The 19,345-nt window shown below is 51.6% G+C and overlaps 1 protein-coding gene across 1 annotated transcript; it reads right to left on the bottom strand.

The window, feature by feature from the left end:
- Window positions 1-5,302: 5,302 nt before the first annotated feature.
- Window positions 5,303-17,068, bottom strand: LOC123776296 (fucosyltransferase 2 (H blood group)). The gene is made up of 2 exons (XM_045772212.2): window positions 16,958-17,068; window positions 5,303-9,041 (listed from the first exon to the last, which is right to left on the bottom strand). Exon 2 carries the CDS (start codon window positions 9,037-9,039, stop codon window positions 8,020-8,022), a length of 1,020 nt encoding a protein of 339 aa, XP_045628168.2. The 5' UTR covers window positions 9,040-9,041; window positions 16,958-17,068; the 3' UTR covers window positions 5,303-8,019.
- Window positions 17,069-19,345: the final 2,277 nt, after the last annotated feature.

The raw sequence follows: 19,345 nt of genomic DNA, 5'->3' as shown, positions 1-19,345 counted from the left end.
TGAAGCCCCTCATTGGGCTCCACACTGGAAGTGGAGCCTAATTAAAAGGAAAAAAAAAAAAAAGATAGTTTGTCATTCTCACAGATCCCCAAAGACGGGGGTGTGCCAAGCTGTGCACATAGGGAAGGGCCAAGGGTAGTCAGGAGGCAGAGGGGGAGAGGGGAGCCCTGAGCAAGAGTCTCTGTCGCGGTTTCCCAGTGAAGGAACAGGGGAGACAGGGTGAGCTGGCTTCAGATTGTCTAATATGAATAATTTCAGCTGGCTCTGGGGTGGAGGGGGCCATCCCTACTTGTCTGGAGCGTGGTCCTGGGGTGACAAGGCAGAGGAATCCTGCCCCGGAGTAGAGTATACCAGTATACGAGCTCATAAAGGAAATGGTTGCGGGAAATAAAAAGCCATAATGAATGCAGAGAGCGCACAGAAGATGGGGGGCTGGGTGCACAGAGCCGGGAAGAGGGATCCAGATCTATCTGGGGGAACCTGGGCAGGCCACCCGCCCTGTCCAGTGCAGGTGGAAGAGGACAGCAGATCAGTGACGTGCGACAGTACCCGGAACCAGTGACTTCCCCTCGTCTGTCTGTTTGCTCACGGGTCCCTACAGCCCAGTGAGGATGAGATGTTCACTGAGACTTCCCACGAGCTGGACCTGGCGTGGGAGACACGCTGACAAATATTAATCACCCTTAGGAGCTGCGGATCCACGATTCTAGTTCCTCCGAGAGAACGGGCAAGGGAGCGAGAGCTCTTTACCAGGAGGCAAAGGCAGCCCTTGGGGTCATCTGACCAGTCGGGCGGGAGGGGTCAGAGAGGCACTTTAAATTAGGTTCATGAGTCCATAGCTTGTGCCCTCAGAGTTGAAAAAACAGAGCCTCCGTCTCTGCTCTGGTGAAGCTCAGACATTTGCACAGAGGGAATTCCAGGGCGGGGTGATAAGGATTTTCAGGGCAGAGGGGCCATGACTCCTAGAAAATACCAGAAGCCTTGGGGAATGGGTAGGGGGGTCAGGGCAACGGTCTGGGGAGCCTTGTGAGGTCAGGGCTGCTGGAACGAGAGGTGGGTGGGGTGGCGGCTGCAGAATTTGGGGCTGGAGGTGGGTGGTGGCTAGGGCCTGTGGGCACTTTCCTGTCAGGCTGAAAATTGGTGGTAAAGGGGCACCATTGGCCCTGGAAAGATCAGGAAGGGGTGCGGTGGGGCTTCTGTCTGTCTCCACCTCAGCCCGACTCTGAGCTTGTGACTCTCTGTCCCCAAGTCTCCCGTGTCCAGGGGAGGGCAACCCCAGAGGGAGTCAGGGCGAGGGATGGCGGCTGAGGAATTCTCTAGTAGGTGGAGATTTGAAAGACAGGCACAGGCTTGGGTAGGGTGTGCATGTTTGAACCCAGAGCCGGAGAGAAGGACTTGGGCCCTACACTCCCCACCACCTGTCACCCAACCTTCTCCAGACATTCCAGTTGCTCCCTCCTGTCCCCCAGGGAGAGGGCTGGGCTGCTCCCAACGGCGGGACCAAGGGGTAACACGGGAAGATGGGGCGCCCCTGCACCACGTTGCCGTTCCACGAGCTCAGTAGACACATGGAAAAGACCAGGAATATATTTGACAAATGACCACAATTATCAATTTATCTTTTTTTTTTGTTGAAGATTTTATTTATTTACTCACGAGAGAGAGCACAGAGGGAGAGAGAGAAGAAGGTCCCTGCCGAGTAGGGAGTCTGACGCGGGGCTCGATCCCAGGACCCCGGGTTCACGATCCCAGCCGAAGGCAGACGCTTCACCGACTGAGCCACCCAGGCACCCCTATCAATTTGTCTTATGGACATAATCTCCAGAAGGACACACTGAGTAGACTGGAGAATATACTCTTATTTCTCTTTCTCCTTCCTCCTCCCCTCCCCATTTCTCCCTCCCTCTCTGTCTCTTTCTCTCTCCCTTCTCCGTCTGAGCTACCACATACCCCTTCTGTTCCTCCCAATAGCTGATTCCCATTCTGCATTTCACCTCCACCTTATTTTCCCTCCCTGCCCCCCCCCGGGGTGATGCCCCGCCCCCACATCCAACTCCAGGCACCCCGAGACCATCCCCATCCGTCATCATCATCATCATCGAGCACAGCCATGTTACAGAGTGTGAAGGAATTTCCCTGGGAAACACCCCTGGGAGTGGGTGATGCAGGGGCAGGTGCCTCCGCGACTGAGAGTCTCCTCTCCGGGGCCAGATCGACCTGGGTGGACTCATCGCTCCATCACTCTCCATGACCTATAGGGCGACCCATTTAACCTCCCTAGGCCTTAGTTTTCTCATCTTGATGGTGGGGACAAGAACAATGGTACTTTCTCTGCGGGGTTGGCTGAGGAATAAATGAGTTAAGGTGTGCAGAGCACTTAGAACCTTGTCTGGCATCGGACACGCTTGTTAAGCATCTGTGGTTGTCACTGACCCGCGGGATGGATTGACTTCCACTCCTCTGCCACGTGGCTGCCCCCACGCCATCCATGCACGAGGCCTGAGCTGCCCTTGGTGTTGTCCACCATTTTTCCTAACATCCTGCCGGGCTGTTACGTGTTCTGTCCCTCAAGTCTTGTTTGTCCCCCGTGGTGGATGATGACTTCCAGACCCCAAAGCCAGGGCAGGGATAGAATAGGTGGCTGAACTGGGGGGAAAAGAGGGAAATGGGAGTCTCGAGCCTTCACTCCCTGGGCAACAGGCCTCTCTCCTCTCCTTGGGCTCCAGAAACCATGCTTTGGAGCCAAACCTGCGTTCAGACTTTGAGCCCAGCCCCTGCCTGGTGGGGGGACCTTAGGCAAGCCTCGTTTTCCTCTCTGCCCTCATAGGAGACCTCACTGCTATCTATGTATTTTCCCAAGAGAGATGATGACATGCGTCTACACAAAGATTTATAGGCCAAGGTTGATAAGAGTATAGCCCCAAACTGGAAATAACCCGCGAATCCATCAAATGGAAAAACAGATCGACAGCCCGTGGGACAGCCGCATGGTGGAATACTTCTCAGCAGTGAAAAGGCAGTGAATGATTGAGACTTGCAAGAATGTGGAGAATCTCAGAAACATGATGCTAGAGGCGCCTGGGTGGCTCAGTCAGTTAAGTGTCAGGCTTCAGCTCAGGTCATGATCCCAGGGTCCTGGGATCAAGCCCCGTGTCGGGCTCCCTGCTCAGTGGGGAGCCTGCTTCTCCCTCTCCCTCTGCTGCTCCCCTGCTCGTGCTCTCCCTCCCTCTGCTCTCTCTCTCTCTCAAATAAATAAAATCTTAAAAAAAGAAAAAGGACACAGTCATATTGGATTAGGACCCACCCTAATGATCTTATCTTGACTACATTTTCAAATACCCTATTTCCAAATAAGTTGCATTCACAGTCCTGGAGGTCAGGACTTCGACATAATCCCTGTTCAGGGATATAATCCCAATTTAGTTCATAACAGGTGCCACTCTAAGCAGACAAACCAGCCTGAAGTTCTTTATGAAATATTACTGCCCTCTCCCAGCTCAGGCCTCTGCTGGCTTATGATATATAACAGTGTATGTTTAAGATCGTAAATATCTAAAGTGTATGGGCCAGATTAGCTTTACTCTGCAATTGATCAAGAAAATCTGGAGAATGGGGATGGTATGATGTCATAGAGGGTGCAAGATATAGACTAGGAGGCAGATGGTACTGCTGTGTTCGCAGGACCCCAAATAAAACTCTATACTAGATTATGAGTCAGATGTCTTGTGAGCCCGCAGCTAAGAGCCGGGAATCAGTGTGGGCTGTCTAGGAAGATATCCATTTTATTAGTTGTTCTGTGGTTACTGTTTTTTTGTGGGGTGTGTACTGGTTAAGAAAACTGGGCGCCTGGCTGGCTCAGCTGGTAGAGCTTGTGACTCTTGATTTGGTGGCTGTGAGTTCAAGCCCCATGTTGGGTGTAGAGGTTACTTAATTTTTAAAAAATATTTATTTGACAGAGAGAGACCAAGCTGGGGGAGTGGCAGGCAGACGGAGAGGGAGAAGCAGACTCCCCGCTGAGCAGGGAGCCCAATGTAGGGCTTGATCCCAGGACCCTGGGATCAGGACCTGGGACCTGGGACCTGGGCCGAAGGCAGACACTTAATGCACTGAGCCACCCAGGCGCCCCCAGAGGTTACTTTAAAAAAAAAGGAAATCCCCCTGAAGGGGGAAGAAAGAAAGAAAGAAAGAAAGAAAGAAAGAAAGAAAGAAAGAAAGAAAGAAAGAAAGAAAGAAAAGAAAAAAACCTTTGCCCACCTCAAGGTCATGAAGCTTTTCTCCCATGTTTTATTCTAGAAGCTTTATGCCTTTAGCTTTCACATTTTGGCCTGTGATCCATCATGGATTAATGTTTGTGAATCGTGAGAGGAAGGGGTCAAGTTCACCTTCTCTGTGTGGATATTGGATGGCTTCTGTTTGTTGGAAAGCTCTTTTGTCCTTCCCCTGAACTGTGTTGATGTCTTTGTCACAGATCAAGTGACCACATGTATGTGGTCTATTTCTGGACTCTTTGTTGGATTTCATTTGTCTGTCTTTTATGCCAGTACAACTTTGTCACGGTAACGTTAGCTTTACGGTGAATCTTGAAATCTGGTAATCTCTTTGCCTCACTTCCGCCATGACCTCACTGGTCCACCATCATTGCTTGCTGGTAGTGAAAATCAGTCGAATTCATTCTTCAAGGCGTATCTTCAATATAGGCTTTACATCATAGGTTTCTTGGCGTTGTGATACACACACACACACACACACACACACACACACACATTTTAAGTAGGCTTGAACCCATGACCCCAAGATCAAGAGTTGCACGTTCTAGCAACTGAGCCAGCTAGGCGCCCCTTAGTTTGACAGACTTTTGTAGGTGTCCAGGCAAAGATGGTGGTGACTTGAATAGAGTGGTGATGGTAGAAGAAGGCAAGAAGGTCCGATTCAGGGTGTATTTTGAAGGTAAAGCCCACAGAACTTGCCGGTGCGAAAGGAAGAATCTAGAGTAAGTTAAGTTTTTGGTCGAAGTGAATGGATAGTGCCATTTACTGAGAGGGGGATGGGCAGGGGAAGATTTGGGTGGTTGGAATCGAGGGGACATGTTGTCATGGCCATCTTTGGAAATGACCACCAACCATGATGTTGCTTTAATTTAGCGCCATGTAAAATGTGCCCCCCGATACGTTTAAAATGTACATTAAAAGAGAGAATGCCAAATTTATACACAAAATAATTGAGGATTTGTTTGTTTATTTTTAAATGGCAAAACCTGGTCCAGCAACCATCACCCATTCGGGTTGTATAAAATCAGACCGGGGGCGCCTGGCTGGCTCAGTGGGTAGAGCATGTGACCCTTGCTCTCAGGGTCGTGAGAGTTCAAGCTCCATGTTGGGCATGGAGCCTACTTAAAAAATAAATAAAATAAAAAAATGAAAAAAAAAAAAAACCCAAAGTCAGACTGGAAATTTGAATGAGTTAAATACAGTTATTGAGACAGAGACCTATTAGCATACTAAGTACTGTGGCACCCATTCCATGGGCACTAAGCCAAAAGAAAGGGCCTCCCAGAGAACCATCTGGAGAGACTGTGGAGGCCTACAAGATGTGGTCATTAGGGCACAAATATTCCAGGGGATGTGAATGGGTTGTTCTTGACATTGGGTGTGACCACTTGACTTGCTTCAGCCACTGAAACGTGAGTGGCAAACTTTTTTCCCCCATATACTCAATTTCAGAGCATCTTCCCAGTCCTTATGTTCTTTTTTAAATTTTTATTTATTTTTATTTTGTTTATTTTTTTAAATGATTTTATTTATTTATTTATTTGAGAGAGAGCGAGCGAGAGAGAGCACAGAGGGCGAGGGAGAAGCAGACTCCCCACTGAGCAGAGAGCCCGACATGGGGCTCGATCCCAGGACCTTGAGATCGTAACCTGATCTGAAGGGGGACTCTTAACCGATTAAGCCACCCAGGCATCCCCCGATCCTTTTATTCTTTTATTACCCTCTTTTCAGACCAATTCCCTTACAAACGTGGTGGCCTTGTTTGTATTATGTGACCTCTCCGCGTGGCCTCAGATAAGTGGCCCATGGTGAATGCTTGAGTCAAACATCACTCTGATTGAGGCAAAGATGTCTCTTTCAGGATTGTGAAACTGGCAGACACCCTAGGAGTCTCTGTTGAGCCCTTAAAATGAGACCTCCTTGGCCCACCACCACTTTTTGCTAGGACTGTTCCAGTAGCCTTCTCCCTGGTCTCTGCCCCTCTTTTACCCCTGCAGCCCTTCCTCCACATAGCAGCCAGTGAAGTCCACACAGCGAATCAGATTGTGTTAGTCCCCTAATTAAGACTCTCTGATGGCTTCCCCTTGGCCTTAGAATAGAACCCAAAGTCCTTGCCATGGTCCACAAAGCCTTTCACGGTCGACCCTGTTAACTTCTCTCCCACCTGTCTCCATGCGTTCCAGCTTCGTTGGCCTCGTTCTGCTCTCATGTATAACTAGACTCCCCCTGCCACAGGACCTTTGCACGTGGGATCTCCAGTCAGGTGGGGAGATTCATGTTTTGCCTAGGTCGTGCCAAAGTCCTGAAAGTGTCTGCAAATATAGAGAATGATTGACTCAGTTTGTTTATCTCTGGCTGTATCACAGACAACCCCAAAACTTCACAGCATCAAACAGTCATATTGTTATGCTCACAGACTCTGTGAATCAGGAGTCAAGATAGGGCTGCTCTCTGCAACATGTTCTCAGGAACCTCAGCTGGATCCTAGGCTGACTTGAACGACATGTGGAATCGTATCTGATGCCTATGCTGAACGACCTGGAGATTGACCTCAGCTAACACTGCTGGCCCCTGAGTGGGGTTGGGCTTCCTCACAGTATGGGGGCTGCTTCCATGATGCTGATGACTGAGGGGATGCTCCGTTGAACTCTACGAAAACACAGCTGCATGAGGCTTCAGCCAACACTGCATGGAGCAGAGAGCCACCCAGCTCACCCAAAGGATTGCGGGAAATAATGAACTGCTGTCATTTCAAGCCCAAGTTGTGTCTTGTTAACCCAACCTTTGCTAGCGGGGATCCTGTCTGTTAGGTGTACCACCACAGACATTTACAAAGAACAAATGGACTCCAAGTTCACTGAAGCCAGGATTGCAGGAGTGGGTGGGAGGTCTTAGATGCGCACCAGCTACTAGCCAATAGGGCAGCACTGTTGTGAAAACTGGGGAAAAGGTCCCCGGTCTGGGCAGACTAACTAGAAAATAGTGAGCCCTCTGGGTGGACACAGTCCCAGGGACACATGACTTGGTGAGTAGGCTGTTGACTCTACTAGAGCCCCCCCTTGCCTCCTTGGCCAAATGCCTTTGTGTCGTGAACAACCCGCACAATTCAGGGCTTCTCTGTTTTGTGTTGCACCTTCTTCCTATTTAGAGCACCCGTTTTCTTTCTGCAAGCCTCCACGTCTTTCAGAGGAGGCTGATCAGCTCCCCAGCTGAAGGGAGCAAAGATTTATTGATCTGAAGCTAAGCCAATCCCAGGGTCTTATTCACCTTGCCCTATAATGAGTCATGTGGGCATTTGACACACTTACAGTCAATGGGATATGCGGGGGGCGGGGAGCGGGCAGTTGCTGGAGGGCTTTGGAATCTTCCTCTCACTCTTCAAAAGGGACTCAAGAACGAAGCTCTTTTTGCTGCCTCATGAAGAGGTTGTCTGCATGTGACGCCTGGCTAAGTGGCAGCCCTTTCTGGGACCATGAGGGAGCCAGTCTGAGAGGAGTTGATGGCAGCTGAACGAGATGGATGGAACCAGGGTCACCGAAGACATTGCCGGGCTGCTGACTTAACTAACCCCAGAGATGCACCAACCTCCCGTCGTGTTGTGTGAGACACAGAAATGCCTTATTTAAACAAGTCCCTTGCGACTTCCGACGCAAGAGGGAAGTGTCCTGCTACCAGGTAACAGTATGCTCCTCACGCCTTGGGAACTGGTCTTGGAGCCAGCGAAGGAGGGGGTGCCAAGGGCCGCCTGACATCAGTGCTTGAGTAGGGGAGAGAGGTCCGCGTCGATCCCAATCCACTCGGGCAGGAAGGCTGCCTCTGGCTTAAAGAGTTTGAGGAAGGGGGAGTCGGGCAGGGTGTAATTGGCCAGGTAGATGGTCTCTCCCCCCGCGAGGTAGGCGGCCCAGATCCCGAACGTCCCAATGGTCATGACGGTGTGGTTACACTGCGTGAGCAGCGCAAAGTCCTTGGCGGGGGAGTTCTCGATGCCGCTGCCGGCGAACACCACGTCCCCACGGGAGGCGTTGATGTTCTCCCGACACCAGGCCATGCCGTTGCTGGAGACCACAAAGATGGGGGAGTCATAGCGAGCCCGGAACCAGTCCAGGGCCTGCTCTAGGTACTGCCGGTTGGCGACCACGCCCTTCCACACCTGCGGCATGACGCGCACGTAGTCCCCCCGGCGCACGTGGACCCCCACGAAGGTGCCCGGCTGTCTGCCATTCACCTGCAGGCCCCGCAGGAACCTCTGGGCGTCCTCCCGCACGTGGTCGTGCAAGGTGAACTCCCGCAGGATCTCGTCTCGCAGGTGGTGGTAGAAGGTCCAGGAGCAGGGGTAGCCGGTGAGGCGCACGTACTCGCCCGGGATGTGGCGGTAGCGCTCCTCCATCCAGTCGTTCAGGTGGTAGTTCCGCCACGGGATCCTGCTGGCCGTGGTGCCGTGCAGGACCGGGAGGCTGATTCGGAAGATGGGCGCCAGCGTGCCGTGCATCTCGGCCGGGATGAAGGCCGGCCGCCCGTTCATCTTGGCCAGGGCGTAGAGGGTGGCGTACTCCCCCATCTGGTTCCCCAGGCGGCCGATGGCGTTGATGGTCCACATACCCCTGGGCGGCTGGCTCGTGGGGCGTTCCGTCCTCGTCAAGACCAGCGTCTCAAAGTCCCACGTGAGTGGAATCTTCGCTAGCCGCTGCTGAATGTGAAATATGGTGGAAGCCGTGAAGACAAAGAGGATGATGTGGGCCATGGGGAAGGAGAAAGCCTGACTGCTGAGCATGGCTGTCAGGGAACGGAGAGCAGGGAATGTTAGCTCGCGGCGGGGGGATGGAGGCCCTGGGGCGGGTGGGGGGATGCATGTGCGGGTGGCTTTGCTGTGTGTCTCAAGGGGTGCAAATACTCAGGTCCGCGTATGGAGGTATGTCTCCAGAGTGTGTGATGGGAGTGTGTGTACGTTGGGTTCGTATGTTCCTGTTTGTGTGTGTAGATATGACTTCACTGTGTGTATTCACAGATGGCATCTGCATTGTATGAGTGTGTGTGTGTGTGTGCGCACGTGCATGTGGGTATCTATACGTTGTATACGTATATGGATGTGTGTGAATTTGTGTACATGTAATGGACATGTGTAAGCTGTATTGTATGAATGTATACGTATCGTGTACATATATGGGTGTGTACTCTTTATACAGTGTGGATATATATATACAGACACTTACACACACAGTACATATATATACGTTATATGTTTGAATATGGGTATTTATAGCCTGAGTATATATACGTGGGTGTCTATAGATAGGGAGTACAAGTGTATAAACCTACTATTTACTGGGGATCCAGCTCCTAGAGATGTCCATCTTTGCATGCCCTGCCTGTCTATAGTCCCTTTGAAGGGACATTGCCCAACCCATCAGTAATTCAACCACTTGACCTGACTACCCTCCTGGCCACAGCCACTGAATGCGAGATAAACACCAGGCTTCACAGTGGCTTTGCCATTAACTAGTCATGACAGGTTGTAGGCTGGCTCTAAAAGATGAGTTGGCCAATTCTCTCTTGAATATTTTTACTAAAAGTTCAGAAGGCAGTTGGCAGGTAAGAGTTTGTTTTCTTCTCCCCTGGGTGTTGGACACCTGGTTGAATTCAACAATTCAATTTTGACATTGTCTACCTGACTTAATATCAGATCCAACAAGTTCAAGACTTCAGTTCCACTTCATACATCAACTGCAAGTCCTGAGCCATCCATACTTCTTCTGACTGATAGGTTATAAACTGACCCTCTCCTTAGATTTGGTAATTTGCTAGAATGGTTCACAGAACTCAGGAAGGCACTTTACTTACATTTACCAGTTTATTATAAGGGACACAAATGAATAACCAGAAGTACACAGGGTAAGATCCAGGAGGAGCTTCTGTCCCCATGGAGTTGAGGTGGACCACCTTCCCGGCTCACGAGTCAGTTTGCCAACTCAGAGGCTCTCTGAAACCCATTTAGGACTTTTCATTACATAGGAATGATTGATTAAATCATCGGTCACTGGTGATTAACCTAATCTTCAGTCCTTCTCCCCTCCCCAGAGGTTGGGGGCTGGAGATGAAAGTTCCAATGTCTTCATCAAGCTTGGTCTCTCTGGTGACCAGATCCTGAAGCTATCTAGGGGCCCGTGAAGAGTCACCTCATCAGAGCAAAAGACACTCCTATCACCCTATCACTCAGGAAATGCCAAGGACTTTAGGAGCCATGTGCTGGAACTAGGGACAAAGACCATATACCATTGTATGAGACCACAGCAGGTGATGCTGAGAGAGGAGGGGTTGGAGTGGCTGGGACATGTCAGATGAAGGCTGAAGCAGAGGCCCCCAGCAATGGGGAGACACCTGCAGAGATGTGCAGAGACATAAAAGGACCTGGCCAAGAAAACCCAGAGGAAAATCCCTTGTATATACTTATACGACCTGTTCTTTTCAACTCTGGTTAAAGTAGGAATTAATTCCAGGAGTGGGGTGGTTGCACTGGATGGACCTTCTGAGAACACATGGAATTTACTGCAGTATCATAGGAAGTAAGGGACATTGAGAATTCCCCATCCCAGGCCATACAACTTGGACCAGTGATTTGTAGAGCAAAGCAGTTCATTAAGCTCCTTCCTGGGACACCCCCCCCACCCGGAACAAAGTAAAGGCCCCCCAAAGGACAGGGGTTTGAAGATAGGGTTGTTGAGCATAAGCCAAACAGTTGAAAGGGAAAGAAAGCAGGGAATGAATTGGCTCCCCATTACGTGGCTAGAAGCCAGTAAGGACAAGTGGAACAAGCACGAATTGGGATGATCACAGTTAACACTTTATTGCTGCTAAAGACTGCATCCAGGAATGACTGATGGGCTTTGTTACTCCAAAGTCTGGGCTGGAACAACACCTGCACCATGTTGCCACAGTAAAAGTCTAGGTTTGGCCACTGATCAACTGTGGAATCGGAATAATGGGAATGGGGATATGTGGGAGGAGTCAAAAGAATGAGACCCTTCTGCTTCCCCAGCTCTTCTTTTTTTTTTTTTTTTTAAGATTTTATTTATTTAGGCAACACAGCAGGGGGATTGGGAGAGGGAGAAGCAGGCTCCCAGCGGAGGAGCCTGATGTGGGACTCGATCCCGGAATGCCAGGATCACGCCCTGAGCCGAAGGCAGACGCTTTAACGACTGAGCTACTCAGGCGCCCCTTCCCCAGCTCTTCTAAACACTTCCGTCCTCCTTCCCTGCACATGCAGGTTCCCACCCCTTCTTTTTAAAACTCTTCCTCATGGGCAGGCATTAATCAAAGCATATCCTGGAGGCCCTGCACAAACGTAGATTTGAGGTGAAAGGTTTCTGGTTGACTTGGTCCAGGGATTGGGTTCCTGGTCAAAGTACTGAAGCAAGTGGCCATTCAGAAGAGAACACTGGGGCTAAATCAATCAGGGTGCGACCTGGTTCTACTTGGGAAGCTGCCAGAAGCTATGCAGATATGGTCCTTAATGACTAATTATAGCTGACAGAAGTTGGCACATGACCTAGTAATAGCAATATCCCTGTTTCTAAGTCACTGCCACCCTCACAGCCCATTAAGATCACATGCATTATCTTTCTTTCTTTGAAGATTTTATTTATTTGAGAGAGAGAGAGACAGAGATAGGGACAAGAGCACGAGTGGGGAAGAGAGGGAGAGAAGCAGGTTCCCCGCTGAGCAGGGAGCCCGATGCAGGACTCGATCCCCGGACCCTGAGATCATGACTTGAGCCCAAGGCAGATGCTTCGCCAACTGAGCCACTCAGGTGCTCCACATTAGCATTCTAGAAGAAACTCAGGTTTGTCCACTAGAAGCCTGGATTTGAGTTAAACCAACTCAGATGGGGGTCTGGGCCCCTTGGGTCATCACCAGATGTTGAGCCTGACCCGAGATGAACTCCAGGGTGGTACAATCTCCTCTTGCCCTGTCTGTCTTGAATGAAAGAAGCCAGAGGGGCTGGATTTGCTGCCTAAAGTTCACTTCACAACTCAGCTGACGCTCCGGAGAGTTTCGGTCTTACTGCTCAAAAGTTCCAGATCGGGCCCCTTCCTCATGGCCACTGAAAGTAAAGCCTCCACTCCCTAAGCCCAACACTGTGCTTCGCTCAGTGACTGAAGGACCCACAGATCCATGGCTGAGCGCACGCGCTCTGGTTACAGGCTCCCACACTCACCGGCTGTGTGATTCGGGACAAGTACCTTCACCTTTCTGAGGATTCAAACTACCTGGCCTGAGGACAAAACCAGTACCTTTTGATATTATCACACACAAAGCGGAGAGCGCTGTTCTGTGTGGGCTCTGGGCCAGGCACCAGTGGATTTCCACTTTTCATACTGGGTGTATTGGTCACGGTCAAATCTAGCATTTAGATCATAGAATTCGGAGCAGTCACACGTGGATGAGATGGAAACCTACAAGAGGAAGGAATTTCATTCAGAGGCTGTGAATTCTGGGGCTGACCAGGGTAGCCCCAGAGCATCAGATGTAGATTCGGTGGGCCCAGCTGCCTTTGGGGAATGTCCCTCTGAGGAGTGGGTGAGTATGTGCGATTCTACTTGCCCGGTGAATGTCCGATCTTTTTTTTTTTAATGGAGTTGAGGAGTATGAGATAAAGCGTGTGCGTGCTGGCCATCAACACATAGACTGTATTAAGGTAGTACGTTTTCGCTCACCCAACCCATAAAGCTTGTGTGCTATGTGTTGGAGTGTGTCTTTCTGCAAAAGGTATATTGGAATCCTAACTCCTGATACCGCAGAATATGACTTTATTTGGAGATGGGATCTTTACAGAAGGGAGCAAATTAAAACGAGGGCAATCCTAAGGTGAACTCCAGTCTAACAGGATGGGTGTCTTTATTAAAAAAAAAAAAAAACTAAGGGGCGCCTGGGTGGCTCAGTTGTTAAGCGTCTGCCTTCGGCTCAGGGCATGATCCCGGCGTTCTGGGATCGAGCCCCACATCAGGCTCCTCCGCTAGGAGCCTGCTTCTTCGTCTCCCACTCCCCCTGCTTGTGTTCCCTCTCTTGCTGGCTGTCTCTCTCTGTGTCAAATAAATAAATAAAATCTTTAAAAAAAAACAACACTAAAACACAGCCCATGGTGTATCATATGATATTGGTCCAAGGCTGGCCTCTTTACTGCCAGCTCATGACGTGTGGGCATGGGTAGCTCAGAAGACTCATCAGTATCAAGCAGAGTCTCTCCCTTGGGAATTTGAAGCCAGAAGCACAGAGAAGGTGACTGGTTGGTGGAGGGCCTGGCGGCTAAAGGGCCTCTTAGGGCCCACGTGCAGCCACATTGAGCCATATCTAAGATGGACCAGAGAACTCCACGAGCAGAGTGAATTCGACCCTGAGAATAAAAAGAAAGAGGAGCCCAAGGGAGAAATGGAAAGTATGACTGTGCCCCTGATGGCTTCCTGGTTCCTGTTCCCTCAAGGCCACCTGCGCTTATATCCCTGTCCAGATCCTGACAGGATTCCTCAAGACCCCATCCTGACTCTGGGTAGAAGGAACTCTCTGGAGACTGGGAAGCAGGAGGAAGCTGGAGAAGGAGGGGCCACCCAGGTAGGAGCAGGGAGAGCTCCCTGCGGAGTGGCCCCCCACCTTCTTCCCACTTCCGGATGTTTCTCTCTTCCTTCTGCCATTAGATTGTGAGCCTTTGAAGGTGAAGGAGTTGACTTGGCTCCTCTGTCTGGTTCCGAGAATTTGCGAAGCACAGGACGTGGGACAACAGGGGCCAAGGTAAATGCTTGTGGGACGGCAGAAGGATGGAGGGAGAGAGGCAGGGAGGAAGAGAGATGGAAAAAAAGACAGGAAAAGAGAAAGAGAAAGGGAACTAGCTTGAGAGAAAGACAGGGAGAGAACCAGAGAGAGAGAGCAGGAGGAGATACTGACAAGGAGAGATGGAGACAGAGAAAAAGAAAGAGAGACAAGAACAGAAAAACCACAGGAGAGACAGAGAGAGAGACAGAAAGAGGGGGAGAGAGAAATAAGGCCAGCAGGATGGATCTGCCCGCACTCAGTTCAGCTCTGGCCCCTGTTCTGTCCCAATTCTGTGTCTCCAGGTGAGTCCCTGCTGGGATCGTTCAGTCCCAGTCTCCTGATCACACACACAGCTCCGTGAAGGGAGGGACAGCGTCGGTCTTTACTCCCTCTGGACCCCCCGCAGCCCCCAGACACGGGGCTCGACATACAGTAGGTGCCCAGGAAATTGATGCAGAAGGAATGTGGGTCTGTGTCCACCTGTCAAGACCCATTTGGGCTCCGTCTGTTGCTTTTCCTCCTTGCACCAAGTGTCTGCCACATCTCCCTGCCTTGAGTTTCTCTCTCTCTCTCTCTCTCTCTCTCTTTTTTCTGGTTTTTGAATCCATTTCCCAGCACCAAGTAAGTAAAGAGGGGACTACTGGAAGGACGACCTTCACAATCAAACCTCTTCATTTCTGGGCTGGCCCTGAATATCCCCTTGAAATATGTTTACAGCAGACAGAAAGACAAGAAGGCTAGTTTTGTTTGGGTGAAAAGGAAGACAATGTTCTAGAACAGTGTCCCTGAGCTTCCTTGGTCGTTTCCTGCTTCCTCCCTCGGGAAGAGGGAGGGCCCACTGTTGAGGGGCCTAAGGGAAGCACCTGCAGACCTTGACCCCTGTCCCTGTGCGAGGCTGTGGGGAGATGAGGGAGGGAGGCTTACAGGGTGAAGGAAACCCAGTGTCTGGGAGTGGGGGGCGGATCTGGAGAACAGCCCAGGGGAGTCGGTCATCAGCCTCATTGGGCTATGATGGCTATGTGACCTTGACCAAGGGCCTTTACTTCTGCTGTCATTCAAAGATTGGGGATAATAATACGTCTCTCCAGGGCTGTGTGAGCACAACATGGGTTAGGAAATCTGTACTGAGTGCTTAGGAGCGCGGGCCAGTCCTGGTTAGTGCAAACACGCCCATTTGAAAGCAAAGGCAAAGTGAGGCTCGGGAACTAGTCAGAGAGGGGCCTGGGGGGGGGGGGAAACCTGGGGGAAAGGCCAGGGGTGGGGTATGGAGCTGGGCACAGGGAGACCGGGAGAGTGGCTGGCCCGGCTGGCCCGGCTGACATCCACATCCATGGAGAGATTTGGGGGAATGCCAACGGCCAACCAGCCAACCCCTGGGAGTCTGAATGGAAAGATCAGCCGCTTGGGGTAAGTGGGAGGAGCCTGCCTTCCCCCTAGTCCTGGAGATCAGAAAGTTCACCTCCTTATCTGTCCTCAGTCCCCCTCAGGCACCTCAAGCCCGCCAAGGAGGGAGTGGCAAGAGGAGGGGTTAAAGGGTCCCTGCGTGGCTCAGTCTGTTCAGCTCAGATCACGATCCCAGGACTCAGAGCCTCGCTTCTGACTCCCTGCTCAGTGGGGAGCCTGCTTCTCCCTCTTGATCTGCCCTCCCCCCGCCCCCGCCCTGCTCCACTCACTTGTGCTCGCTCTCTCTTGCTCTATCTCAGATAAATAAATAAAATCTTTAAAAAGGAAAAAAAAAAGGGGGGGAAGGGTCAAGATCCCTTCCTTCATCCTGGTCCGCTGGCAGCCGTCCCTTGGGCGATAGAAGCGGGAGGATTGGAGAACAGAAAGGGGCCCCAACTTTGAAGGAGGAGTCCAGCCTGAAGCTTCCCTCAGAAAAATGGGGCCATCCATATCTGCCCATAATTTCTTTTAAACTCTCTCTGTCTCGTATGCCAGGCTGAGCCTCGTACTCTCTGTCCTCTCCCCTCTGGAGCCTGGCCCCAGGAGCCCTGCCTCCCCCCTACCCACTCCCAGAGCTGGCCTGGCCCCCTCCTCAGCTCACAGCCCTCCTGGGGCTTCCCATCCCCACCCAGCCAGGCTTTGCCACCAAGAAATAACTCCCTCTCCCACATCCCCAGGCCCAATGGTCACACCCTGTGATTTGCTGTCTGGTCCCCTCCGCTCGGAAAGCCCCTCCCTACCCCTTCCCAGCCTCTCCCCCTGGTAATCCCAGATCACCCAGTTCAGTCTCCTCCCTACCGCTCTTGGCATTGCAGGTTTGTCCTGTTCTTCCCATTGCCCGGAATTCACACTGTAAGCGCATCTCTGGGGAAGGGCTTGGGGACCCAGATGTGAGGCCACCACTTTGAAGTCCCCAGCTTGATTCCCAGGACTGGAACGGAAGGGGTGACCCGGGAGCCAGGGATCCCTGGGGCCATGGTGGGTCGGGGGATGGGGGCGGCAGCTCGGGGACTCTGAGGACCCCTGGGTCCCGTGGTTGGGTCCTGCGTCCGTCCCAGAGGTGGGGGAGCAGATCCCGAGAAGCGACCAGGAAATTAACCCCGGCCTTTGGTCCGCACAGGGATTCTCGGGTAGGTTCTAGGAAACGGGTGATGGGAGGGAGGGAGCTGGTGGCCTGGGGCAGGGGGAGGGGAGAGTGGGGGTGATAGAGGAGGGAGGCGGCTCAGGTAACAGATCTGTTAGGAGGGAAGGTGAGGGGAGCCGAGCTGGGCGGTGGCTGGGGGCTGGAGGTAGATCAGGCGGGGGGGGGGGGGGGGGTAGCGCCTGGGCTGTGAGGGATAGACTCTCTGCTTCCGGAAACTCATGGGTGGGGGCATCCCAGAGGGGACCCCCGAGTTCAAGTGTGTCCCAGCTCCTCGGGGAGAGACCCCCTAGCCGTCTCTCACCTGGTTCTGGCTGCAGGAATCCGGGGAGCCGACGACGTGGTTGCTCTGCAGGCAGACCAGGGTGCTCCCTCCCCCGAGGTGACTCTTCGCACTCAGAAATCTGAACCTCCCAGCACCCGTGTCCGGAAAACCCCGCCCAGGATCTACCTGGCCTCCCAGAGCCGTAGGGAGGCGGGGTGGCTGGGCTTGGGGAGCCAGGTGTGCCGGAGCCCCACCTCCTCCCTCCCCATGTGACTACCGGAAAGCAGACCAGGAAGACAGCCCGGAGGAGGAGGCCTGAGTCCCATCCCACTGGGCCAAGCTCTTCCAGATTCAGCCCTGGGTGGGGGTGGGGGGCTTTTATTTCTTTTGGCAACAACGGTGGCATTTACGTGGTCTCTCAACCTTATTCCATCTTCCCAAATCTGTGAGGTCAACCCTCTCAGCAGCGCTAGGGTACAGAGGGGGATACCGAGGCACAGACAGGTGAAGTAACTTCTTGCTCAAGGTCAGACAGCTAGGAAGCCTGAGAAGCGAGAACTCGAAACCAGGCAGGCCAGAATCTTGGAAAACACCTGGCAAATACCAACTCTTCTCACTTTCCCTTCTTTCTTTCTTTCTTTCTTTTTTTTTTTTTTAAGATTTTTTATTTATTTATTCGACAGAGATAGAGACAGCCAGCGAGAGAGGGAACACAAGCAGGGGGAGTGGGAGAGGAAGAAGCAGGCTCTTAGCAGAGGAGCCTGACGTGGGGCTCGATCCCAGAACGCCGGGATCACGCCCTGAGCCGAAGGCAGACGCTTAACCGCTGTGCCACCCAGGTGCCCCTCACTTTCCCTTCTTTCAAGAAAGATTCCCGGGAAATGAGAATCCCCTAAGCATATGCTGTCAAAACCAAATGCAAGATCGAGGAGGACTTACGCCGGGGAGGGACGACGGGGCACCTCCAGAGCCCCCAACAGTCCTAACACTGGAAGAGGCCCGAGCAGCCCCTCTGGACCCCTGAGTTAGGTGACAGGAGGCTCGCTGCACACGCCACTTCTTCGCTGCAGAAAAAGGAGCCCGAATCCCATGAAGCCTGTCAATGTGAGTGCCAGCTTTGAGAAGACAGGATAGGGTGCCGGTGAATGGACACCGTGAGCGTGCCAGGAGCCGAGTCCAGAATGTGGGATGGTCTACAGGACCCTTTGACTTGGTTTCCCCAACATTGGGAACAAAAGAACGAAAGAAGCAAGGGGAGTCTTCTAACCTAGGCAAAGCAGATCCTGGGCTCAGGAATGTACAAACAGATTTTTTTTTTTTAACCTATATGGATGTCTGACCGGAGATCCGAAAGTCAAGGGGATGTGGGACACGTCTGCCCTATGTGATGTTAAGCAGCCTCGGTCCTCAGTCACTAAGTGCTGTAACCACTGTGACAACTCAAAATGCCCTCAGATGCCCAGAATGCGCCCTCCCGGGACAGTACTGCCAAACCACTCTTCTACCCCTTCGGGGGGACCAGAGGCTGGTAAACGCTTAACAAACAGCTCTCCCAGGGGGTGGGGGGGGGGATCCCTGTTTGGTAGCATTTGCCAATTTCCTTTGTATAAAGACCCCACCCCACCCCCCAGCCGATTTCAAGCAACCCACACAGACATCATTGAACACTGACCTGGAAAGAGAGAGATGGCAGAACGCTGATGTGTAATACTCAGTAAACAGATAACAGTAAATGTCGATAACCTCAAGAGAGAGTAGCGGGAAACTAATAAAATAATCAGGGCATGGGGAATTTTGAGCCTTCATTGCCTTTGGTTTGATATAATGTATTCACTGGCGATACATTTTAATTCCAGGTAATGCCTGTGCTTAAAAACCAGCCGGGAAACTTAACCATTGGCTCTCTCTCTTGAGGTCTGTGCTGATTCTCTCGCATGCTCTCTCTCTCTCTCACACAAATAAATAAATAAAATCTTTATATATAAAAGTTACCTTAATTAAAAAATACTTTATTGCTAAAAAATGCTAACCATTGTCTGACCTTTTAGTGAGTTGTATCACTGACCCCAGATCACCAACAGAAATATAATAATAATGAAGAAGTTGGAAATATCGCGAGAATTACCAAAATGTGACACAGAGACACCGCGTGAGCAAATGCTGTTGCAAAAATGGTGCCTATAGACTTGCTCGGTGCAGGGTTGCCGCAAACTTTCGGTTTGTTAAAAAAAAAAAATTGCGGTGTCTGCCAAGTGTCCTAAAACGAAACCCAATACAAGTTCCTGCTCAAACCGTGTTATAGCTCCATGAGCACTGTCCTCTTGGAGTCCAGCCAAAGTGCTCAGAGGAAGTCCAGCCCGTCCTGCAGGGCAGAGGCCACACGGAGGCTGCCTGACCATCCCAACCAAGCTCCGTGCTGAGTGCCAC

This window comes from Ursus americanus, chromosome 21 (genome assembly GCF_024610735.1).
Source record: "Ursus americanus isolate L20-20 chromosome 21, mUrsAme1.1.p, whole genome shotgun sequence".
Lineage (NCBI taxonomy): Eukaryota > Metazoa > Chordata > Mammalia > Carnivora > Ursidae > Ursus > Ursus americanus.
Note: the sequence above shows the minus strand (reverse complement) of the source record. Positions and strands in the feature narration are given on the sequence as shown.

Excerpts from the sequence above, each read along its gene's own strand:
- LOC123776296 (XM_045772212.2), bottom strand. The coding sequence starts at position 9,039 with ATGCTCAGCAGTCAGGCTTTCTCCTTCCCCATGGCCCACATCATCCTC.